Raw genomic sequence first — 18,586 nt, forward strand, 5'->3', positions numbered from 1 at the left:
TTAGACCAGATCTAAGGAAGAAATTTTTTACGCTGAGGGTGGTGAGGCACTGGCACAGGTTGCCCAGAGAGGTGGTGGATGCCCCATCCCTGGAAACATTCAAGGTCAGGCTGGACGGGGCTCTGAGCAACCTGATCTAGTTGAAGATGTCCCTGCCCATGGCAGGGGGGTTGGACTAGATGACCTTTAGAGGTCCCTTCCAACCCAAACTGTTCTATGATTCTATGATTCTCATTACTAAATTCTGAAAAATGGTATTTTTACGTAAAAATTATAATTTGAGTATTTTGCTCTTCTGAAGAACTTTCAAGAATGCTTGAAACTGAGGATTCAGTTATAAATTTAGACTCACATTTGTGAAGAAAATGGTTTTTTTTCTGTTTTGCAGTTGAAGACACTGAGTTATATTTAAAAAAAAAAGATTGAAGCTTTAGAGTTAAGCAGTATTCTTCTTTAGAATTGGACTTTTTCACAAATTAACATCTTCTAAGCTTTCTATGCACCAAACAAACTTCTAAACGAAAGGGTTCTTTCTTTACATTATTATCGATAGGTATTGCATTTGTATTTAAATAGGAATCTTCTGTAGAGAGAGTCGCTGTTTGTTTATTGGTTATACTCTAGAACAGCTCATACAAAGTAGCCATTTACTTCTTGTTTCTCATTTTGTTCATCACTGAAAGACTGAATAAGGGTATAGGTAAACAACACTAGGGAATCCTGTACATACAAAGAGCCCTGCAGTTTTGTTTGGTTTTCTAGTGATTTGTTTTGTCCTCTTGATTAATTTGAGATTTCCATTCCAGTTTCCATTACTGATTCATGTCCAGGACAAAAGCCAGAAAAGTCTGTCCTGGTTGATTCCTCTCCTACCCTGCCACTACCCCCAGTTTGTCACTGTTCAGTTCTAGCTGTGGCATGGTGTGTTCTGGGCTGTGAGCCCCAGCGTGCCCAGATTGTTCTCCCTGACAGGCAAGCAGAGAAGACATGACTGCTCAGGTATCTCCTTGGTATGATGCTTGAACATGGCTATCGTGCTTCATTTAACTAAGGAGACACTTCTGGGTTCCTTAAGTACATGGACTGAGCCTTTGTGTCCTAAAACGTTTACGTTCTTTTATTTAACTGTACCATAGTTAAGCCTTATGAAACTTTTTTATTAACATTTTTTATTAAACGTTTGGCTTAGATTTTTCTCTCTGTTCATGTTTATTGTTTGTAATAGCATCCCAGAGTGACCTGTTATGGTGATCATAATACATGTGTGAAGTCCTCTCTGGCCATTTAAACTTCTGATGGACAGATTTAACATAATCAGTAGTGCTGACTGCGAAGGAAGATTGTACATAATGAAATAACAGCATGCCAAAATACATGGCAGTGTGATGTGCTATTAAATCCCCAGAGTGACACTTCATTATAACCTGTCAAAATTTGTCAGGTGTGCTTATTTACATGTTGTTATTTGGTTCTGGACAGCTGTATTTTCACACAGGTGCATGTGCTTTTGAGGTTAGGTTGTGAGGTCTTCATCTTCAGGTAATACTGGTCATGTGTCTGTTCCTCTTGTTTTACAGATGTCTGTTGTGATGATTGTAATGTTCTTGGTGGCATGGTCTCCATATTCGATTGTGTGTTTGTGGTCTTCCTTTGGAGACCCAAAGAAAATTTCTCCCGCAATGGCCATCATAGCTCCTCTCTTCGCAAAATCTTCCACATTCTACAATCCCTGCATTTATGTTGTTGCAAACAAAAAGTAAGTGTTCCTAATTTAGTACTGGTCTACTTCATGATTTTAGCATATCATCTAACTATAGAAGGATCATCTGTAAAATACGACAAACTGATTAGTGAAGAGATCAAAGGGTAAGCCACTGTCGATTTACCAAAGATGACCTTTTGGACAGGAAAGTCTGAAAGAAATTGTTTTGATCATCATCAGAACATACTGAATTGGTAAAGATTTTTGAGAACACATTAATGAAGCTTTTGCAAGACAGTTTTGAAAGTCCCTTTGTGGTTTCTCAAAGGGACTCCTTACGGAATTTGGGTTGCATCAGCAGTAGACTGGTTTTAATGACTGTGGCCAAAATGTGTGGTGGCTTAGTGACATGTAACTTCTGTAGATTTCCTTGCTTGATTTGGGATGTGTCATATGCTGACTGAGTAGGATGGATTGACACTTTTTGTTAAAGTAAATAAGCTAAGCCTATTCTTCTGTTTTGAGCAAGCACATCAAATGCTCTAACAAGCCAGTGCCTCTGACTGAGAGCTGTGTTTTGCGAAGAGGCATCCTTCCTTTCTCTACTACCAACCTAGAAGCAGAGCCTGTGATCTCTGTCTAGGTGAACTTATCTGATCCTGCTGAGCCAATGAAAGAACATCTCATTTTTTCACCGTTCTGTAAGTTCATCTTTGTCGTGGCTATACCCTGTCCTGGGATAAGCAAAAGCTGCTGTGACCCCTGTTGTAGAAGAAACACTGAACTTAACTGAGTTATTCCTGTACATGGAAGTGAAAAAGACTCAGGTCCTTCTGAATTCCAAATACACCATTTTTCATTAAGTTTTACTGAAGTTGAAAACTGTTTTAATACTTAAGGCCGGCTTACCCAGTTTTTCTTTATATTTGGTTTTCCAGCTAATGATCTTTCTGCTTTCCCTTTCTTGTCCTTTGCAGGTTTCGGAGGGCAATCCTGGCAATGGTGCGATGTCAGACAAGACAAGAGATAACTATAAACAATGCCTTGCCCATGAGTGTATCTCAAAGTGCACTGACATCGTAGAACTCGTGTCATTTGCCTGCATAAGTTACATGGAAAGGAGTGAAATCTGGGTTAAAGTTAATTAATCTTTTGGAAGATTAATCTTTTGGAATAATAATCTGCCCCAGCCAGCCAGCTGTTTTCTGTTAATCACAGTAATCTTTTTACATAGGTTAAGAAGACAAAAAGACAAAAATCCACTAAGAGAATTTCTGAGAGTGAGGTTTATTGGCCCAATATGTCTGTCCCAAACAAAAAAGGCTAGTGAAGTGGTCACTGTGACTCTTATAGGGTTGGACAAGGTGACGCAGGGGCAGGGAGAGACTGAAGCAGGAAGTGCTTAGGTTCTGTAACGTAGACTTTGCACCTGTAATTGCTTTCATGAATTACTTTCCCTCAACTTCCCTTGAAAGTTTTCCAGACTTGAAATATTCTGGATTCTCCCTGTGTGAATATATTTCTATACCAAGTGTCCACGTTGATAATCTTTGCAAATTTCTGTTTCTGCTAATATGTTAAGATATCAAAATATCTAGCCAAACCCTATAGAACCTGCTATCAGCTTTTAGGATTTTGAAGGAGTTTCAGGATATTTAATGTATTTTTAAAGTTTTGGCTCTCACAACCAAATGAATTTGTAGGAAAGACAGATTTTGCTTTAGTAGTAGTACGTTTCTGGTGCTTGTGACTGCACAGCAAATCCTGAAAATGAGACAAGATGCACCCTAAAGCTTGACACTTGGGAGGCACATAAAACTGAGTAAATATTTATGGTCATTTCTCATAATTTCTAAGTCAATCTCCTGGTTATATAGGTCTGTTGTATAATTTTCAAAAAATACCTTTCGCGATGTGAGTGATGGGTTTGTTCAGGATAGAAAAGATGACTGTGTATAGATCTATTTATGAATGGTAGTATATGCATTCTTGATGATTCTCAGATTTTGAGAATAAATATCTTCTATTATTATGTATGCATGCATCTGAGGTTTGGCTTTGCAGGTTGTAACTTATTTAAAATATATGGAGTTTTTTTGGTAAAAACCTGTTTTTACAGGATTTTTTAAAAGCTCTGGAATCTAGACTTCTTATTAATTTGTAATTTTTAGTATTAAAGAAAATGCCATGCAATATCCTCATGCTGTACTAGATTTCCTTCAGGAACCTTGGAACGCTTTATGTCTAGACTTCATTAATTTGTAATTTTTAGTATTAAAGAAAATGCCATGCAATATCCTCATGCTGTACTAGATTTCCTTCAGGAACCTTGGAACGCTTTATGGACAGTAGCTAATGCATTGCCTCTTAGAAGGAGCAAAGAGATATTTCATTACATACTAACCCTACAAGCTACATATTAAAATAGCCTTGAAACATGCTGGATATGATTTGAAACAGAGTGTGTTCTTCTGACAGAATAAAGAATGAGCTGGTTTAACTGATCCCTTTCAGGATACATTTGAAGGTTAAGTAACTACAGATCTCAGCTAATCTGACGTAATCTGCTGTTACTAAATGGATGTCTACATTCATGTTCGTAGCACACTGCACACGAGTGCCTAGGAATAAAGTTTTCAAATTTTTTCATATCAGTTCTGCTGGGAGGAAGCCATGCATCTGTTTGTTTACTTCTACCTCCTAATGAGCTTTTTTGAAGAAGTGCATGGGTTTTGTCCTTCACAATGCACTTGCGTTTACCATGGCAGAAGTGATGGCACTGGAACAAGGTATATATTTTATTATTTGTTATACAAGGCAATTTATAAGGAAAAGGGTTGAAGAAATTGGAAATAACATTCTCATAGATTGCAAATTAGTTCTAGCATAGTTGAAATAAAGGCATATTTTACACTGGTGTTATGTGGCTAGCAGCATTCCTGAATAGGAGCAGATGGTGATGATGGCTTTGTACTTAGCAAATAGCTTCCCTAAATCTTCAGGTTTTGCAGAAGGCAATTTCTTTCTGCTCCATGATTTTCCTACTATTGTAATGGTCTTTCTATTTCTACAAACTAGTTGTCTACTGTAAGGTGATTCTGGTTTAAATATGGTAGTTTCCTCTTTTTTTAATCTGCAGGAAAATAATGTAATTCTTGGTACTAAAGAGGTTAAGTTGAAATTTGATGATCTGAGTATTGTCATGTCAATTTTGGGAGACACTGTTTGTCATTGCTACTTATTGTCACAACATATCTAGTATAAAGCTGCATGAGGAGAAAGTAAAATAGAGGAAGAATACAGAGAAAAGGGGGAGAAAATTAAAGACAGGCTTATTGAAGGGAGGGGAATCTTCAAGCTAATATGTGCGAACAATGTACCCCAAAGAAATGGAAACATACTGATTCTTGAAAATGCTGAGAAAACCCATTTCACTGAAATCAATGGGAGCAGAAAATTCTTAGCACCTCTAAAAAGCAGGTCATTTCTACGTAGACACCAGAAAGAGGGCTAGAAAGCTGTCCTTTAGAGAAATATGCTAACATTTTCAATTTTCAGTCTATTCTGAAAGGTAAATATAGGCAGATACTTTGAATCTTCATCATGTAGAAAAATTAGAAATTACTAATCCAATATTCTGAATTTTAGTAAAACAGATGGCATGCAGTTCCCACTTGAGATACGTGCATGTATTATTCGTTATATGTGGCTTCTGTTTTTCAGTTGTCAATAGAATAATGGACAGAAGATGGTGCTTACATGCTTTAGAATAAAGCAAATCTAGATTTCATGTGAAAGTATCATTGCTATTTTGTATTCTTTTTCTTTTTAGAAACTCCATGTTGCCTTTTCAATTTTTAAATGCAGAAGACTGTTCTTGATTTGATGTTCTTTATTCTGCTAGTAGCGTTGCAGAAAATAATAGCATTTGCGTTTAAATCTGAAATACAAATTTCTGATAAAGAAATGCCGATATCTCGCTCCTCTTTTTTTTTTTTTTTTGATGCTAGGTCTGTGCTCTGTAATGATCCTGACATGTATGAGATCCCTGTGAATGTTCCTGTGGATACTGTAAAACTTCGTATAGAGAAAACTGTCATACGAAGGATTCCAACTGAAGCCTTTTACTACCTAGTGGATCTCAAATACCTGTGGGTAACTTACAACTGTGTAGCCAACATTGATATCAGCAGTTTCTATAACTTGAAACAACTGCATGAGCTACGGCTGGATGGTAATCTACTCTCGACTTTCCCTTGGGAATCGCTGGCAGAGATGCCCAACCTACGGACTCTTGATTTACACAACAATAAAGTGACCAGCATTCCTGCTGATGCCAGCCGGTACCTGAGAAACCTCACCTACCTGGACATATCCAGCAACAAGCTAACGACCTTGCCGTCAGACTTGATGGACATTTGGCCCCCCTTCTCAGAAGCTGTCCTGTCCAAGAACACAGACATTCTGGCGACCCAGAGGGTCATTTTGGGTACGTTAAACAGCCCGTCTCATTCCGTATTAAAATGTACCTAAATGTTAAGTTGCAAGTGACAGCAGGTAGGGGACCAGCCTGGGATTCAGAAGAGTGGGTTTTATCCAGGTCAGTCTTCTGGTTTGCTCTGTGATTATTTATTTATTTATTTATTTTCTGTTGGTGACAGAAAACTATAAAATGAAGATGGTGACCTCCATGTATGTTGTTATCTCAAGGTTATAGAACTGAAGTAAAATCTACAAGATTCTGGTCTACAGCAATACAGGCCATATGGAGTATTCAGTATCCATAGAAATGCAGGACTTCCAAAACCTGTGTTTCTGATGACATTTCCCTCATCACTGTATGTGGTTGCAACTGCAAGCATGTCCATTTGCAACTGTTTTTTCCAGTGGCTCACAAGCCAAACAAATAGCTAGAGTTGATGCTCATATGAACTAGATTCATCAACGAGATTCATCAACTAGAGTTGATGCTCAGCCCGTCCTGAGACACAGTGCTGCAGGTAGTGTTGGTGGCTCAAAAGAGGGCAACTCTGCTCTCCCCGTGACTCCTGTTGACCTTGTGTTGCTCCAAAGCTGACTGATTATCATAGAATCATAGAATAGTTTGGGTTGGAAGTTTTTCCCAATTTACATGTTGAATATGAGAGAGAGAATAGGAATCTGATCCCTACAACTTCACAGTACTTTTTATAATATTTAAGATAAGTATTTAAGAATAGTCTGGCCAGACTGATTTTTTTTCATAATTTTATTCCATCTGTCTAGTATACCATCACATCAGTTCTGTTTGTGACTTTGTGCTTTATCTTACACTTTCTCTCCACTTCCTAGTCTTGCAGGTAACCCCTTTCTCTTCTGCAGTCTCAGAACAATGTTCTCTTCTGTTGCTGTTTATGTATAAGTGCACGTTTTGAAGTTTTTGTAGTGTAGTGTAGTGTAGGAAGGGAGGAAAACCAGCTGGCTCTCTCTACTGCAGTAGTTCTATATCCACTGGTAAAGATCTGCCCTGCATTGTACTGCCCAGTATTTCCAATTTCTTGATCTCAACCGCTGCTATTCAGTGTTCATATGTTCAGCTGTTTTGTTTCACAGCAGAAGCTGCAATTTGAAACTCTCATTCAGATGAGATTGTATATAAGTAACTTAATAGATGCAAGTAGGCTGAGCGAGTTCCTCACATGCATGGTAGGTTTGCAGCATTAATAGGATCTTCGTTTATTCAGGACTAAAAAAAAAAGAAAAAGCTGTAAAAGTAAGTCCAGCTCAGTACCCCTTTCCCTGTCCCCACACTGATGGCTACAGGAGGCAGTAAAGTAGGAGCTGACTGTGCTAGATCTAATCCTCCTGATGATCTCATGTGGGAGTCCCAGAAGTTATCTGGTTTCCTTGTCTTACATAGCCCTCACCACTTAAAAAAACAAAACAAAAGACACCCCCCCCAAAAAAACCAAACAAACCCCAAACAAACACCAAAAAAACCCCAAATGACACACACTTTTCTCTCCTCCCCTTCCCCCTGGCAACCATCTGCAGGCTTTATTGGTGCAGGCACTTTGCCAGCCTCCTCTAGTCCTGACAAACCCCTTGTGCCAGCACTGAGTTCTCTAGAGACTTGGGATGTGACCTTTGGATCATTTTCATTTATGAACTACAGTTGGGTTTAAACACTGATCTCCAGAGGGGAACACACACTGGGTTCAAACAGCGCCTTGCTTCTCTTTTTTTAATGTTACGTGCTGAGGGAGGGTCTGTGCAGTCATTATAGATTTGGATCTGAGAATGCAAAATGCCAGGTAGTACTTTCATTGTGTTGTGTTGAGTAAATCTACCTTAGGTAAGCTGTGAATAATTAGCTGAATTTTCTTTCATTGACATCGTAGCCTTCTGATGAGTATATCCCAATGCAGACAGGCAGTGCTTGCTATATAAGAAACTCTATAGTGAATAAGAAAACATCCCTTTCCTGTGGAGATTAGAAAGTGCAGTGCTCTTTGTCATGGGTAATTTTGACAAGCTTACTTAGTCTCCACTAAGTGTTAGTTTTATTATCGATATTACTGGAACTTGCAAAGTTGTAGTTATGCCACTCACACTCACTGCCAGAGGCTCATCCTTAGGTTGCTGTTGATGGACTGTTACAAAGCAGTTGTTTTTCAGGAATGAGTGGTTGATAGAAACTGTCAGGCTAGAAAGATGACCTAGGAGTTGAGATGTTTCTATAATGCTCCAACCATAGGAGATGTCGGCTTAGAACAACAGGAGCAAGATGTGCTCTGTGGCATTGCTTCCTCTCTGACACCCCTCCTGTCTCTACCGGGATTGCTGGAGCCTGAGGGAGGAGAAACTATCCTTCCTCCTCCTCTGAGGTGGAGATAAGGATCACAGAGGTATGTGATCAGGAAGGATTTCAAAAAGGCCTCTAGCCTGCTGGGATGCAGATCCAGATGAACTGAACTGCTCTGGTTAAGTCAGTGCTGTTCTTAAAGCCTGTGGCCAGACCATTCCAGAGCCTTCTCTGGCAACCTCTTCCAGTGCTTATCTATCAGGATAGTGAGAAAGTTTCTCTTAATATCTAACCTCAATCTCCCTTACTGCAAACTAAGCTGATTACATCTTGTCCTGCATGAGATGGACATACAGAAAACCTAATTACCATCCCTTATAGTAACCTTTCATACATTTTCCTTCTCTGATTGCTGCCTTAATTAATCACACCATTTCTTTCACCAGTTTCTTATAGACTGTGAGGTGGGTTTTTTTCATTTTCTACCATAGTTACGGATTCCCTTTGGACTTTTTTGGGTTTTAAAAAAAAGGTTTCTCTTAAAACGTGATGCCCATAATTGCACGCTTTGATGCTCAAGGTGCTCCAGGTGTTCTCTGTGGGAACATTCAGCCTGACCTATGTGCCTGCATGGAATGGTAACTGCAGCGAGAGCTCTGCTAGAAGCTGGAAGCCAGAGCAAATAAATGCTGGTTTTGTCTAGTCAGGAAAACAGCAGTCAGATTCTACTTAGTGTAAGCAGTTATGGCTTGAGCTGGCTTCTCTCCTATTTCTGGCAAAACAAGATTTTCACTTGTATTTAATTAACAAGATCAACACAGCAAAGCCCCAAACTCAAAGGTTTGTGCATACGTATTTTTTTAACACCAGGAGGCAATTTTATCTTCAGTGTCTTGACTGAGCATCAAGAAGGTTGCATGTAAGAGAAAGTTCAGGTTCCCCACGTTTACTTCAAGGACTCTTGGAGGAACCATGGACTACTTTTGCCAGGGGACGGGCAGGTTAGCATCTCCTTATTCCAATTCATAATCTCTGTATTTAGGAGTTTGGGGGTTTTTTTATTACCTCCCACTATATGATGTTCCTCTGTGTGGACACTATGCTAAATGAAAGAGGGTCAGGGAATGATTCCTGGCCCTGTGGCCAAGTGGCTCACTCTGGCTCTCATCCACACAGTTTAGGGCCAGCTCTCTTTAAAGCTGACTGGCTGTTCCACACTTGGTAAGATTTAGCCCTTGGTTTTCTGTGGGCTCTACAGGATGCTGCAGTGACTCTAAAATGTAACTGTGTGGGTGGAGGTGTTTTTTCTTCAGTTCAGACTGCCTGAAGTAACGTGAGAATTGCATTGCAACCCATGGAATTGTGCTTTTCTAATATAAAATAGCAAGCGTATGTTGTATGCCTGATGGGCTGATAGGCATGCAGGATAGTTTGGAGGTGCAAAGCCTGCTGCACTTACACTGGGGGCAAGAACAGGATGGAGAGAGCCGTCCTTGCTGTGGTCTCATCCATAAGCCTTTCAGGGAGCAATCTCTGGAGTGCAAACTGTCCCTGGCACCACACCTGGCTTTGTCTTGGAGAGCGCCCTTTGGAACAGTTCAAAACAAAGCTGTGGAGTGAGCTGACAGTTAAGCAGTGGAAATGATCGAGGGACCAGTGTGTGAGTTCATCTGGTCCTCTCTTGGTTACCTCTGGAGCTATACCCTAATACTTTGATCCAAATCACAGCTAAGTTTCAGCATTGGCTGCTGTACAGATATTGAAATTTCTGGCGTGAATGATGGCAGTAGCATTTTCCATATGGAAAATTACATCTAGTGAGTCACTGAGAGGAACAGAGGAATCCAGGATTTGACAGAGTGGCAGTTAGATGAGATCTCGCCTCTGTTACATGTAGAGGTACCAAAAATTTGAAATGCTGCAGGTCCATCAGGCTCCCAGCTGTTATGCTGGGCCATTGGGTAGATGCTGCTTTTCCTGAAACTACTCCCTAGCAATTACTGTGTGTAGGAAACACTGGGGCACAGTGCAGGAAGCGGGCTTTACTGTTTAGAACCATGGATCAAAAATTTTGTAGCTTCAGTTGGAAGAGAGCCTTGGGCAGGTTGGCCCAAGCTGTGGTGAATATTTCCGTCAGCCCAAAACTTGAATATTTCACATACTGCCATTTTACAGCAACTGAAAAGCAGTATATTATACAAGTTATGGTCTGAGACTGGTTACTGATTTACAAAGGAAATTTCGCTCGTAGCTATTTTGAATGCTAAAGTCCATATTGACACAACATGGGGAAACCGTGCTCATTGAGAAGACTGCAAAAATGTGCATGCACAGACACACATATACATATATTTGTCATTGTATATGCAAGCATACATATAAATGTGTGAGAGTAAATTTAAAATATGCTAAATCTAGAATAAAGAAAGTTTTTTAGAACAATTTATAATCCATATTTAATGTTGAAATACACTGCATTGGTATATTGCAATGCATAAATATTTATCAATGTTTGTTTTGCTGTGGTTAGTATTTCTTTCTCAGGTCAACAAGCTGCCTTAATATTTCTACAAAACAATCCAGAATTTATAAAGACTTGGTGTTCCGTCAGATACACGTGCCATTGGAGACATTATTTTTATTTTCTCTTCCTAGGAAATTATTTTCCTGAGGGGATTCCATCTCAGTCCTTTATTAAAGCTCCCCATTTTTTCTGGTTTCTTCATTTTTTTCCTTTTTTTTTAACCTTTTCTTTATTCTTTCATGTGTTTGTTCTCACTTTTACCATCTTGTAAACACAAGCTGTTAAATTTCAGAATGCCCTTTGTAGTTTGGAAACTAGGTTTACATTCCCATTTCTGTTCTCTTCAATAGCTGACTGAAGTATAATCAAATTCAATGTTTTATCCTTGCTTCCAACTCAATAGTGCTTTCATCTTTTCATTTTGGCAATTCACATGACTTAAGGACGTATAATGGCTGTGCAAGTTTACTAAAGGCAAGGAAGGAACTCCTGTAGCTGTATATATTATATGTATTTATATAAGTCCTGCTTCTCTAGCCAGTTCCGCTGGGAAGCATGATGGATGGGGGAGATGAGGTGACTAACTGAAATAACTTTCTTTGCACTAAAGCACAGGAGTACAGAGTCTTCTGGCACTACAGCTTTCTTCTGAAGCTGAAACCAAGCCTTCAGAAAGATCTGAGATGGGCAAACCTATGTCCCATACTGGACTAAACAACCATCCAATCTAAGGACTATCCATCTTTGCTTCATCATTCCTTCTAATTTGTCAATTTCTGCTACTTATTGTAACAACTCGGGTCTTCTTTGGGACACTGGGAGAATATGAAAGCCAGGCATTTATATATATTAGGAAAAATTTCATCACTGAAGGGGTTGTCAGGCACTGGAACAGGCTGCCCAGGGAAGTGGTTGAGTCCCCATCCCTGGAGGTATTTAAAAGACATGTAGATGTGGCACTTAGGGACATGGTTTAGTGGTGGACTTGGCAGTGTTAGATTTACGGTTGGACTTGATGATCTTAAGGGTCTTTTCCAAGCTAAATGATTCTATGATTCTATTAGAAAGGCCTTTGAGCACTGCTAGTAGTATTAGAAGCAATAATAAAACCCATCCTTTCCTGCAGTAAAGCTTGTAGGATGCAGAAAGGTCGCAGAAGAAATATTTTCAGTAGTGTTCAATGTAAGGGAGAATCTGCTGCCTGCTATGTGGGATGGGAGCCCTACTGATGCTGCAGATCTGTCCTGATTAACGCTGTGGACCCAGAGTTCCTGCCCTGCCGCCTGCTTGTAGCACAGCTGGGCCATGCTTCTGTCCTCTAGATAGCAGAGTCCATGCTGGGAGTTCACATGCATTTTAGCAGCATTTGTTATGGAGGAACTCTGGCAGCTGAGGCCTCGTTTCAAGGGGATCCTGTCTTCCCTCTTATACCTTAGGGGAATTTAATTTTCAAACGCTCATATAGTCACTTTCTTAACATAGCGAGGAAAATTGACCCTTTATAAGCAAGTGAGAATGAAAAAAAAAAAAATTACAGGAATATTGTCTTTAACTCTCTCTAACTACAAACTAAAGCTTGCCTAATTTAAAAGATGAGCACAAATAGTTACATACATGTGCTTGACTGGGCAGAATTTTTATGAGCACGAACAGTTGATGTGCCTAGACATATGGAAAACATTCAGATGGTATCTCTTTTGCTTGTGAATATATGTGTGAAGGTCACAGGAAATTTTTTTTTTTTTCTTTGGTTTTTTTTTAAAGAAAAGCGGTTGCTGATACAATTTCCTTGATTTCTCCTTCTCCGTTCCAGCTGGCAATAAGTAGTGAATAGATGTGAAGTCTCTTATGTCTGGAAGGGGTGAAATTGGATTGTGATGTCAAAGTCATGGAATCTCTTCAGGTCAAGTCTTGTTTTAAAGAGTGGGGATTAATTGGGGTTTACCACAGTTTTAACCAATCACTGCCATTGTGCTTAAAATAACCTAATCTTGGTCAGGTGATAAAAGGAAGCAGTAGTTAATTAGTCATGTATTCTTTCATCTGCAGGTTTCTTCCAGAACAAAAAGCAGAATTTTTCCATTAGCTGTTTTGATAATTCCTAAAAATACACACTGAACAATATTAGCAGGTGTTTCAGGTTTTTTTTCCTTTTAATTTTGGTTTAATTAGTATGACTTGTCTGTTGCACTAATCTGTAAATTCAATAGTGAAGGGTTCTTGCATACCATCCCTCGTTTCAGACTGTAAGTTCTGTTTATTGTTAATACTTGGAAAAAATGAAAAAGGTATGCCCAAAAGTATAAGTCAAATGAGAAAATATTTGAACGCATGAGTGATATGCTGTGTGGTGTTTTACCTGGTGAAGCCACTGTTGCTCTATGAAGGTCAACATAGCGGAGTAATCAATACCAGCTGAGGATTTAGACTTCTATTCCTCAGAAATAGCTACTCTCTTTCACCATAATAAGTTCACCAAGAGGGAGAAACCTCTCTTTCAAAGACTTTGGAATCAGCAAACAAATGTTATAGCTTCTAACAGAAGAGGAGAGAGAGCGTTCTTGTGTGCCATCATAAAAATGCTGTAGTAATCAGCTTTTTTCAGGATCCTTCCCATTTTCTACTCTTCTGCTATTCTTTTTGAATGTATTTCAGAGGTTGTCCTAACTTGAAGCCAGATTTCTAAGAATATTGCTATAGTTCAGAGCCAGATAAGAATTTTATTGGCCTAAAGCTTTGTTTCCTTAGCCTTTATCCTTTTTTCAAGGGGCAGAGATGTTGGTGTAAGCTCTAAACCCTTAAATCATCAAGTTCTCTGCAAGCATTGAAAAAAGGGTCTGAGAAGATCAAACTGTAAGAGCCCAAAGAAGGACTAAGAGCAGGGGAGAGTGACAGGATGCAATAGCCCTGAGAAGCTATCTTTCCGGAAGGTACAGGCGGGTGAAAATGTATCATCGGTCTTAAGACATCTTTTCAAAGTGTTTTTTCCTAGATAAATAGCAAAGTTAAGCAAAGGTAGTGCCAGTATATTACTATGCTCCTGTAAACTTCTGTGAAGAAAAAGTTTAGCTTAATAAACGTTCATACTGTTCTTCCTCACCTCTGCAAAAACTCCCCCACCAATCAGCCGAACAAAAAGGACAAATTGAAAGAGAAAAGGTTAACTCAGAATAGGTCCACGGTTCTCCTTGATTGTACTTGGTCATGCATCATACTGTAATCACAATATCCATATATTGCCTGACAACATTATTATTTTTTTTCTTTCCCCTCTTCCCTCCCTGCTTCAGGTTTGCAGGACAACCCATGGTTTTGTGACTGTCGCATTTCAAAGCTAATTGAATTTTCCAAAATTGTGGACAACTCAGTTGTACTGCTTGATCCATTGGTTTCATGTAGTGGACCTGAGAGCCTGGCAGGAATCTTGTTCCAGAGAGCTGAGTTAGAGCAGTGTCTTAAACCATCTGTGATGACGTCGGCGACAAAAATCACTTCCCCACTGGGAAGCAACGTACTGCTACGCTGTGATGCAACTGGGTACCCAACACCACAGCTTATTTGGACTAGGTCAGACAATATACCAGTGAACTATACAGGTATAACTGCTCTTTTATAGGAAATGGGAGAGCCTTGAAATTGTTGGGTTGCTTATGCTTTGAGATCATTATAATGAGTAACAATGGACCAGGTATTGCATCAAGCTGGCAATTGTATCTGTGCAACAGCTGTTATGAAATCCTTTGCTTAGGTCTTGGTCTGAACAGGTCCAACAGACTGTTGGACTGATTCTGGATGTGGTCTGTAATAAGAACAATGTGCGTGGAGGGGGGAAATGGATGAAGCGGGGGAAGGATAAAGGAAAATAGAGGTTGGGATAGTTGTGCCCTAACTCACAAGCTGAAAAGCAGAAAGGAGAATTTGTTACTGGAATCTCCATTTTGGTTCAAAATATTCATGTTAAAAAAGCTAGTGAGGCCATAACTGTGCCACTTAAAACTCAGCATTGTAAACACAGGATTTTAAAAAATCATGTTTTCTATGTTATTTGCAAATGTTTATTGTTTATTTGCAACACCCATCTTGAATGCTAAAGAGGCTGTGATTGATATCATTCTAGCTGCTATGATAGATATTTATGCAGTAACTTAAATATAAAAAATGTTTCTTGCTAATGCCAAGTAGTTAGCAGTTATCTTAAATCATAGGTCTGAAGAAGGTAATAGTCCAAAGTACTGAAATATCTTAAGACAAAGGTAATTTCCAAAAATGTTTTAAATGGCTAGTGTGTTCAGAGTCAGTTGAAGTCAGTGAGACTTGTATTTCCTGGTCACTTAGCAGCTTTAAGACATTTGATTTTTTTTTTTTAATGTGGTTTTGTTTTACTTAGTGAAACTGCAAATTATATTGTAATTCCTCCACACATTCAGTTCCATTTTGACCTAAGCTGAGCACTTTCCTGCAATAATATAATATGGCAGGGATTTCCATAGTTTGTGTGTGGGGTTTGGTTGGTTGTTGGAGTTTTTTTGGTTGTGTTTTGGTGTTTGTTTTTTTTTTTTTTTTTAAGTTTAATACATGAGATTCCTTCTGGCAGAAATAACTTAAGGGAAGAAGTAGTCTAATAATGTTTACTTTCTCTTTAGCTCCCTCTTAAAATGTTTTACTTTTTACATTTTCCTGTAGTAATTCAAGAAACACCTGGAGAGGGTGTCAGATGGTCCATAATAAGCTTGACAGGGATTTCATACAAGGACGCAGGAGAATACAGATGTAAAGCCAAGAACTTAGCAGGAATGTCAGAAGCTGCCGTTACTGTCACGGTGGTTGGTGTAGTTACTACAACTGTGTCACCCCAGAAGTATGGAAGGAAGCAAGAGGCAGAGAGACAGAATACCACTCAGGAGAAATCCAAGCAGGAACCTGAGAGGACAACCACACCTCTTCCCACCACACCAACCACCACAGCACTGGTTAGCACTGAAAGATCAACGAGCACCAGGTTTACTGATAAGAAGCAATCCAGGCCTGTGTTCGATGGAAAGAAAAATTCAAAGGCAGTGGCAAATGGAAACAAAAAGCAGACTGGGGAGATAAGCATGAAAGGGGAGGAGACAAAGCAGACTGGGGAGCTAAGCAAGAAAGGTGAGGAGACTTCATTGAATACAGCAGGTATGGCTGAGCAAAATGTTACTGTGAAGAACCTAAGAGTGATCAGTGAAACTGATGAAAGAGTGACCTTAACTTGGAAAACCGTCAATGCCACAAGCAACTCTGCAGTGACTGTGTTATACTCAAAGTACGGTGAGAAAGATATGTTGCCTCTGAGCACTGATTCTAGCAAAAACAAAGTCACTATTGATGGTTTGCAACCTAGTACTCAATATATGGCATGTGTCTCACCCAAAGGAGTGCCACCTACAAAAGAGCAGTGCATTATTTTCTCCACTGATAGGTTAAATGATGAAAGCAGCTCTCAGTTTTCTACCCTGATATTGGCCAGCAGTGCAGCATGTGTGGTTGTTTTACCTTTGATATTTTTCTTACTCTACAAAGTTTTGAAACTTCATGTGAAACCAAAAACTGCAAAGGAAGCTGACCTTGCAAAAGAGACCTATGTGAAATTTGAAACACTATCTCTGAAGCCTCGAACAGTGAATGCAGGAGAGCAGCTCTGGGCACGAAGGTACACAGATGAGTCGGAAAGACTTCTCCTTTGTTCTAGGTCAAGCATGGATTCTCAAATGACCTTCAAAAGCGAGGGCTCTAGGTCTGAGTATCTCTGTTGAACACGGGTGAGGGTGGAGGAGATGGAATACAATAGGTAAAGTTAATCCAAAATGATGATACTGCATGTGGAAGCAGGTTGGTGCTAGGTGGTGGTCAGAATATGTTATCTGATGTAATGTAGTCTACTGGATGGGTAGGGTGGTGGGTAGGAGGGAGAATAGAAGAAGAATGTTGCCTGTTTATTTTCTTTTTTTGTTTGTGGCTTTGGATGTGGAGGAGTGATGTTCTTCAAAAGATAAATACAATATGAAATGGCTGCCTGGTTAAAGATCTTCTATTTTATGTTTTCATTAAAACTTCATTCCGTTTTCTCTCATTTTACTGTATGATGTGCTAGTTGCATGTATCAAACATTAATCACAACCTTCATAAAAACTATGTACTTAAAAGTAATAGGAAAACAGTTTAAGCTACTTCTATTGAGGTCAAAACTTTATTTGAAAGTACAAGTTTTTTACTGACATCAGCTTGTGCTTTGAGATGTCATACAGCTCTGTTTGCACAGTATCGTGGACTGGAAGTGATCTCAGGCCAATCCAGACTGAAGCTAGGTAGCCACAGCTTATGAACTCTTGAGAGGTACAATACATATCATATTGTCATTTTGCAGATGCTATGGCAAAGGAACTTCTTTCCTCTTTTTCCATGGATAACTTTGATTGCAGTGAAAATGTTTTTAGTTTTCTGAGTGGAATATTTTTACTTTGGCAGTTTTTTTGAAATTTGGGATTTTTTAGAAAAAGCAGATTCTTTCTGTGTCAAAAACAAGGTTCATCTGACAAGCAGTTTATGATAAACTAAATTTTTAACAGGACCTGAAGTGTTACAGAATTTGCCTTCTATTTTCCATATAGATAGTGTAGCCAGTAGTTGTTGCTAAAGGTATTTCCAATTAAAAACACCATGTTTGTCATTAATGAGAACAATTATTTTAACATTTATTTTTTAGTGCCTGGAGAATATTTGATTTCAGGTTTCAAAGCTTTGCAAGAAACTTGAATCTAATTCTGGAGTTCAAAAGTGCTATCACCTGACTTGTAGATAATACATCAATATATCGGACTGAGGTTGTGCAAAGCTTGTTTGAGAGAGTTCACTTGCAAATGTGAAACCTTTTCGTTTGACTAATCCTCGTGGAATTAGCATGTCCTAAAGTTAGAACTTAATATCTATGACCACGTGTGCTATCAGTGTATCAAAGATAGATTGTATTATAAAGGGCATGTTCTTTCAAGAAAACATGAGATACATTATTTTTTCCACAGTTCTTGAGACAACGGAGTTGTATAACCCGGACATCCTTCTGTACTTCATGTCAAAACAGCAGATTTGCTGGGGAATTTCGATAGGAATTTGACAGAAAGGCCAAATCACACAATAAAGACATGTGCCCTGCATCACCCAGGATTGGTTTAATTAAAGAACTGAAGAAATACTTCAGATACTACATATGCAAATTTTTATACTGTAAATTGTTAATATTAATGATAGAATCGTTATGAGATAGATTTTGTCACCCATAAGCAATTTGTGTAATATCTTCTGAAATGCAATACTGAATAAATCATCACTATGAACAGTGATGACTATCATGTAAACATAGAAATATTTAGGTTGGAAAAGACCTTTAATTCTAATGCTGATAAACCTTTCCATGAAGAAATTTTTCCTAATATCCAATCTAAACCTCCCCTGCACAACTTGAGGCCGTTTCCTCTTGTCCTATTGCTAGTTACTTGGGAGAAGAGACCGACACCCACCTCGCTACAACCTCCTTTCAGGGAGGTGT

General features: G+C 39.0%; 2 protein-coding genes across 2 annotated transcripts in view; both read left to right on the forward strand.

Annotated features, from left to right (window-relative positions):
• RRH (retinal pigment epithelium-derived rhodopsin homolog) overlaps positions 1-2,929 on the forward strand; it is a 14,975-nt gene extending 12,046 nt beyond the window's left edge. The window contains exons 6-7 of the mRNA XM_009273583.2: positions 1,578-1,756; positions 2,680-2,929. Of these exons, the coding sequence (XP_009271858.1) occupies positions 1,578-1,756; positions 2,680-2,785 (285 nt within the window). The 3' untranslated portion in view covers positions 2,786-2,929. The remainder of the gene's footprint in view (positions 1-1,577; positions 1,757-2,679) is intronic.
• A 1,446-nt stretch (positions 2,930-4,375) lies between these two features.
• LRIT3 (leucine rich repeat, Ig-like and transmembrane domains 3) lies at positions 4,376-16,796 on the forward strand. Its single transcript, XM_009273637.1, has 5 exons — positions 4,376-4,491; positions 5,713-6,191; positions 14,301-14,606; positions 15,694-16,037; positions 16,119-16,796. Exons 1-5 carry the CDS (start codon positions 4,376-4,378, stop codon positions 16,794-16,796), a joined length of 1,923 nt encoding a protein of 640 aa, XP_009271912.1.
• Positions 16,797-18,586: the final 1,790 nt, after the last annotated feature.

This window comes from Aptenodytes forsteri, unplaced genomic scaffold, assembly GCF_000699145.1.
Source record: "Aptenodytes forsteri isolate BGI_AS27 unplaced genomic scaffold, ASM69914v1 Scaffold93, whole genome shotgun sequence".
NCBI classification, from domain to species: domain Eukaryota; kingdom Metazoa; phylum Chordata; class Aves; order Sphenisciformes; family Spheniscidae; genus Aptenodytes; species Aptenodytes forsteri.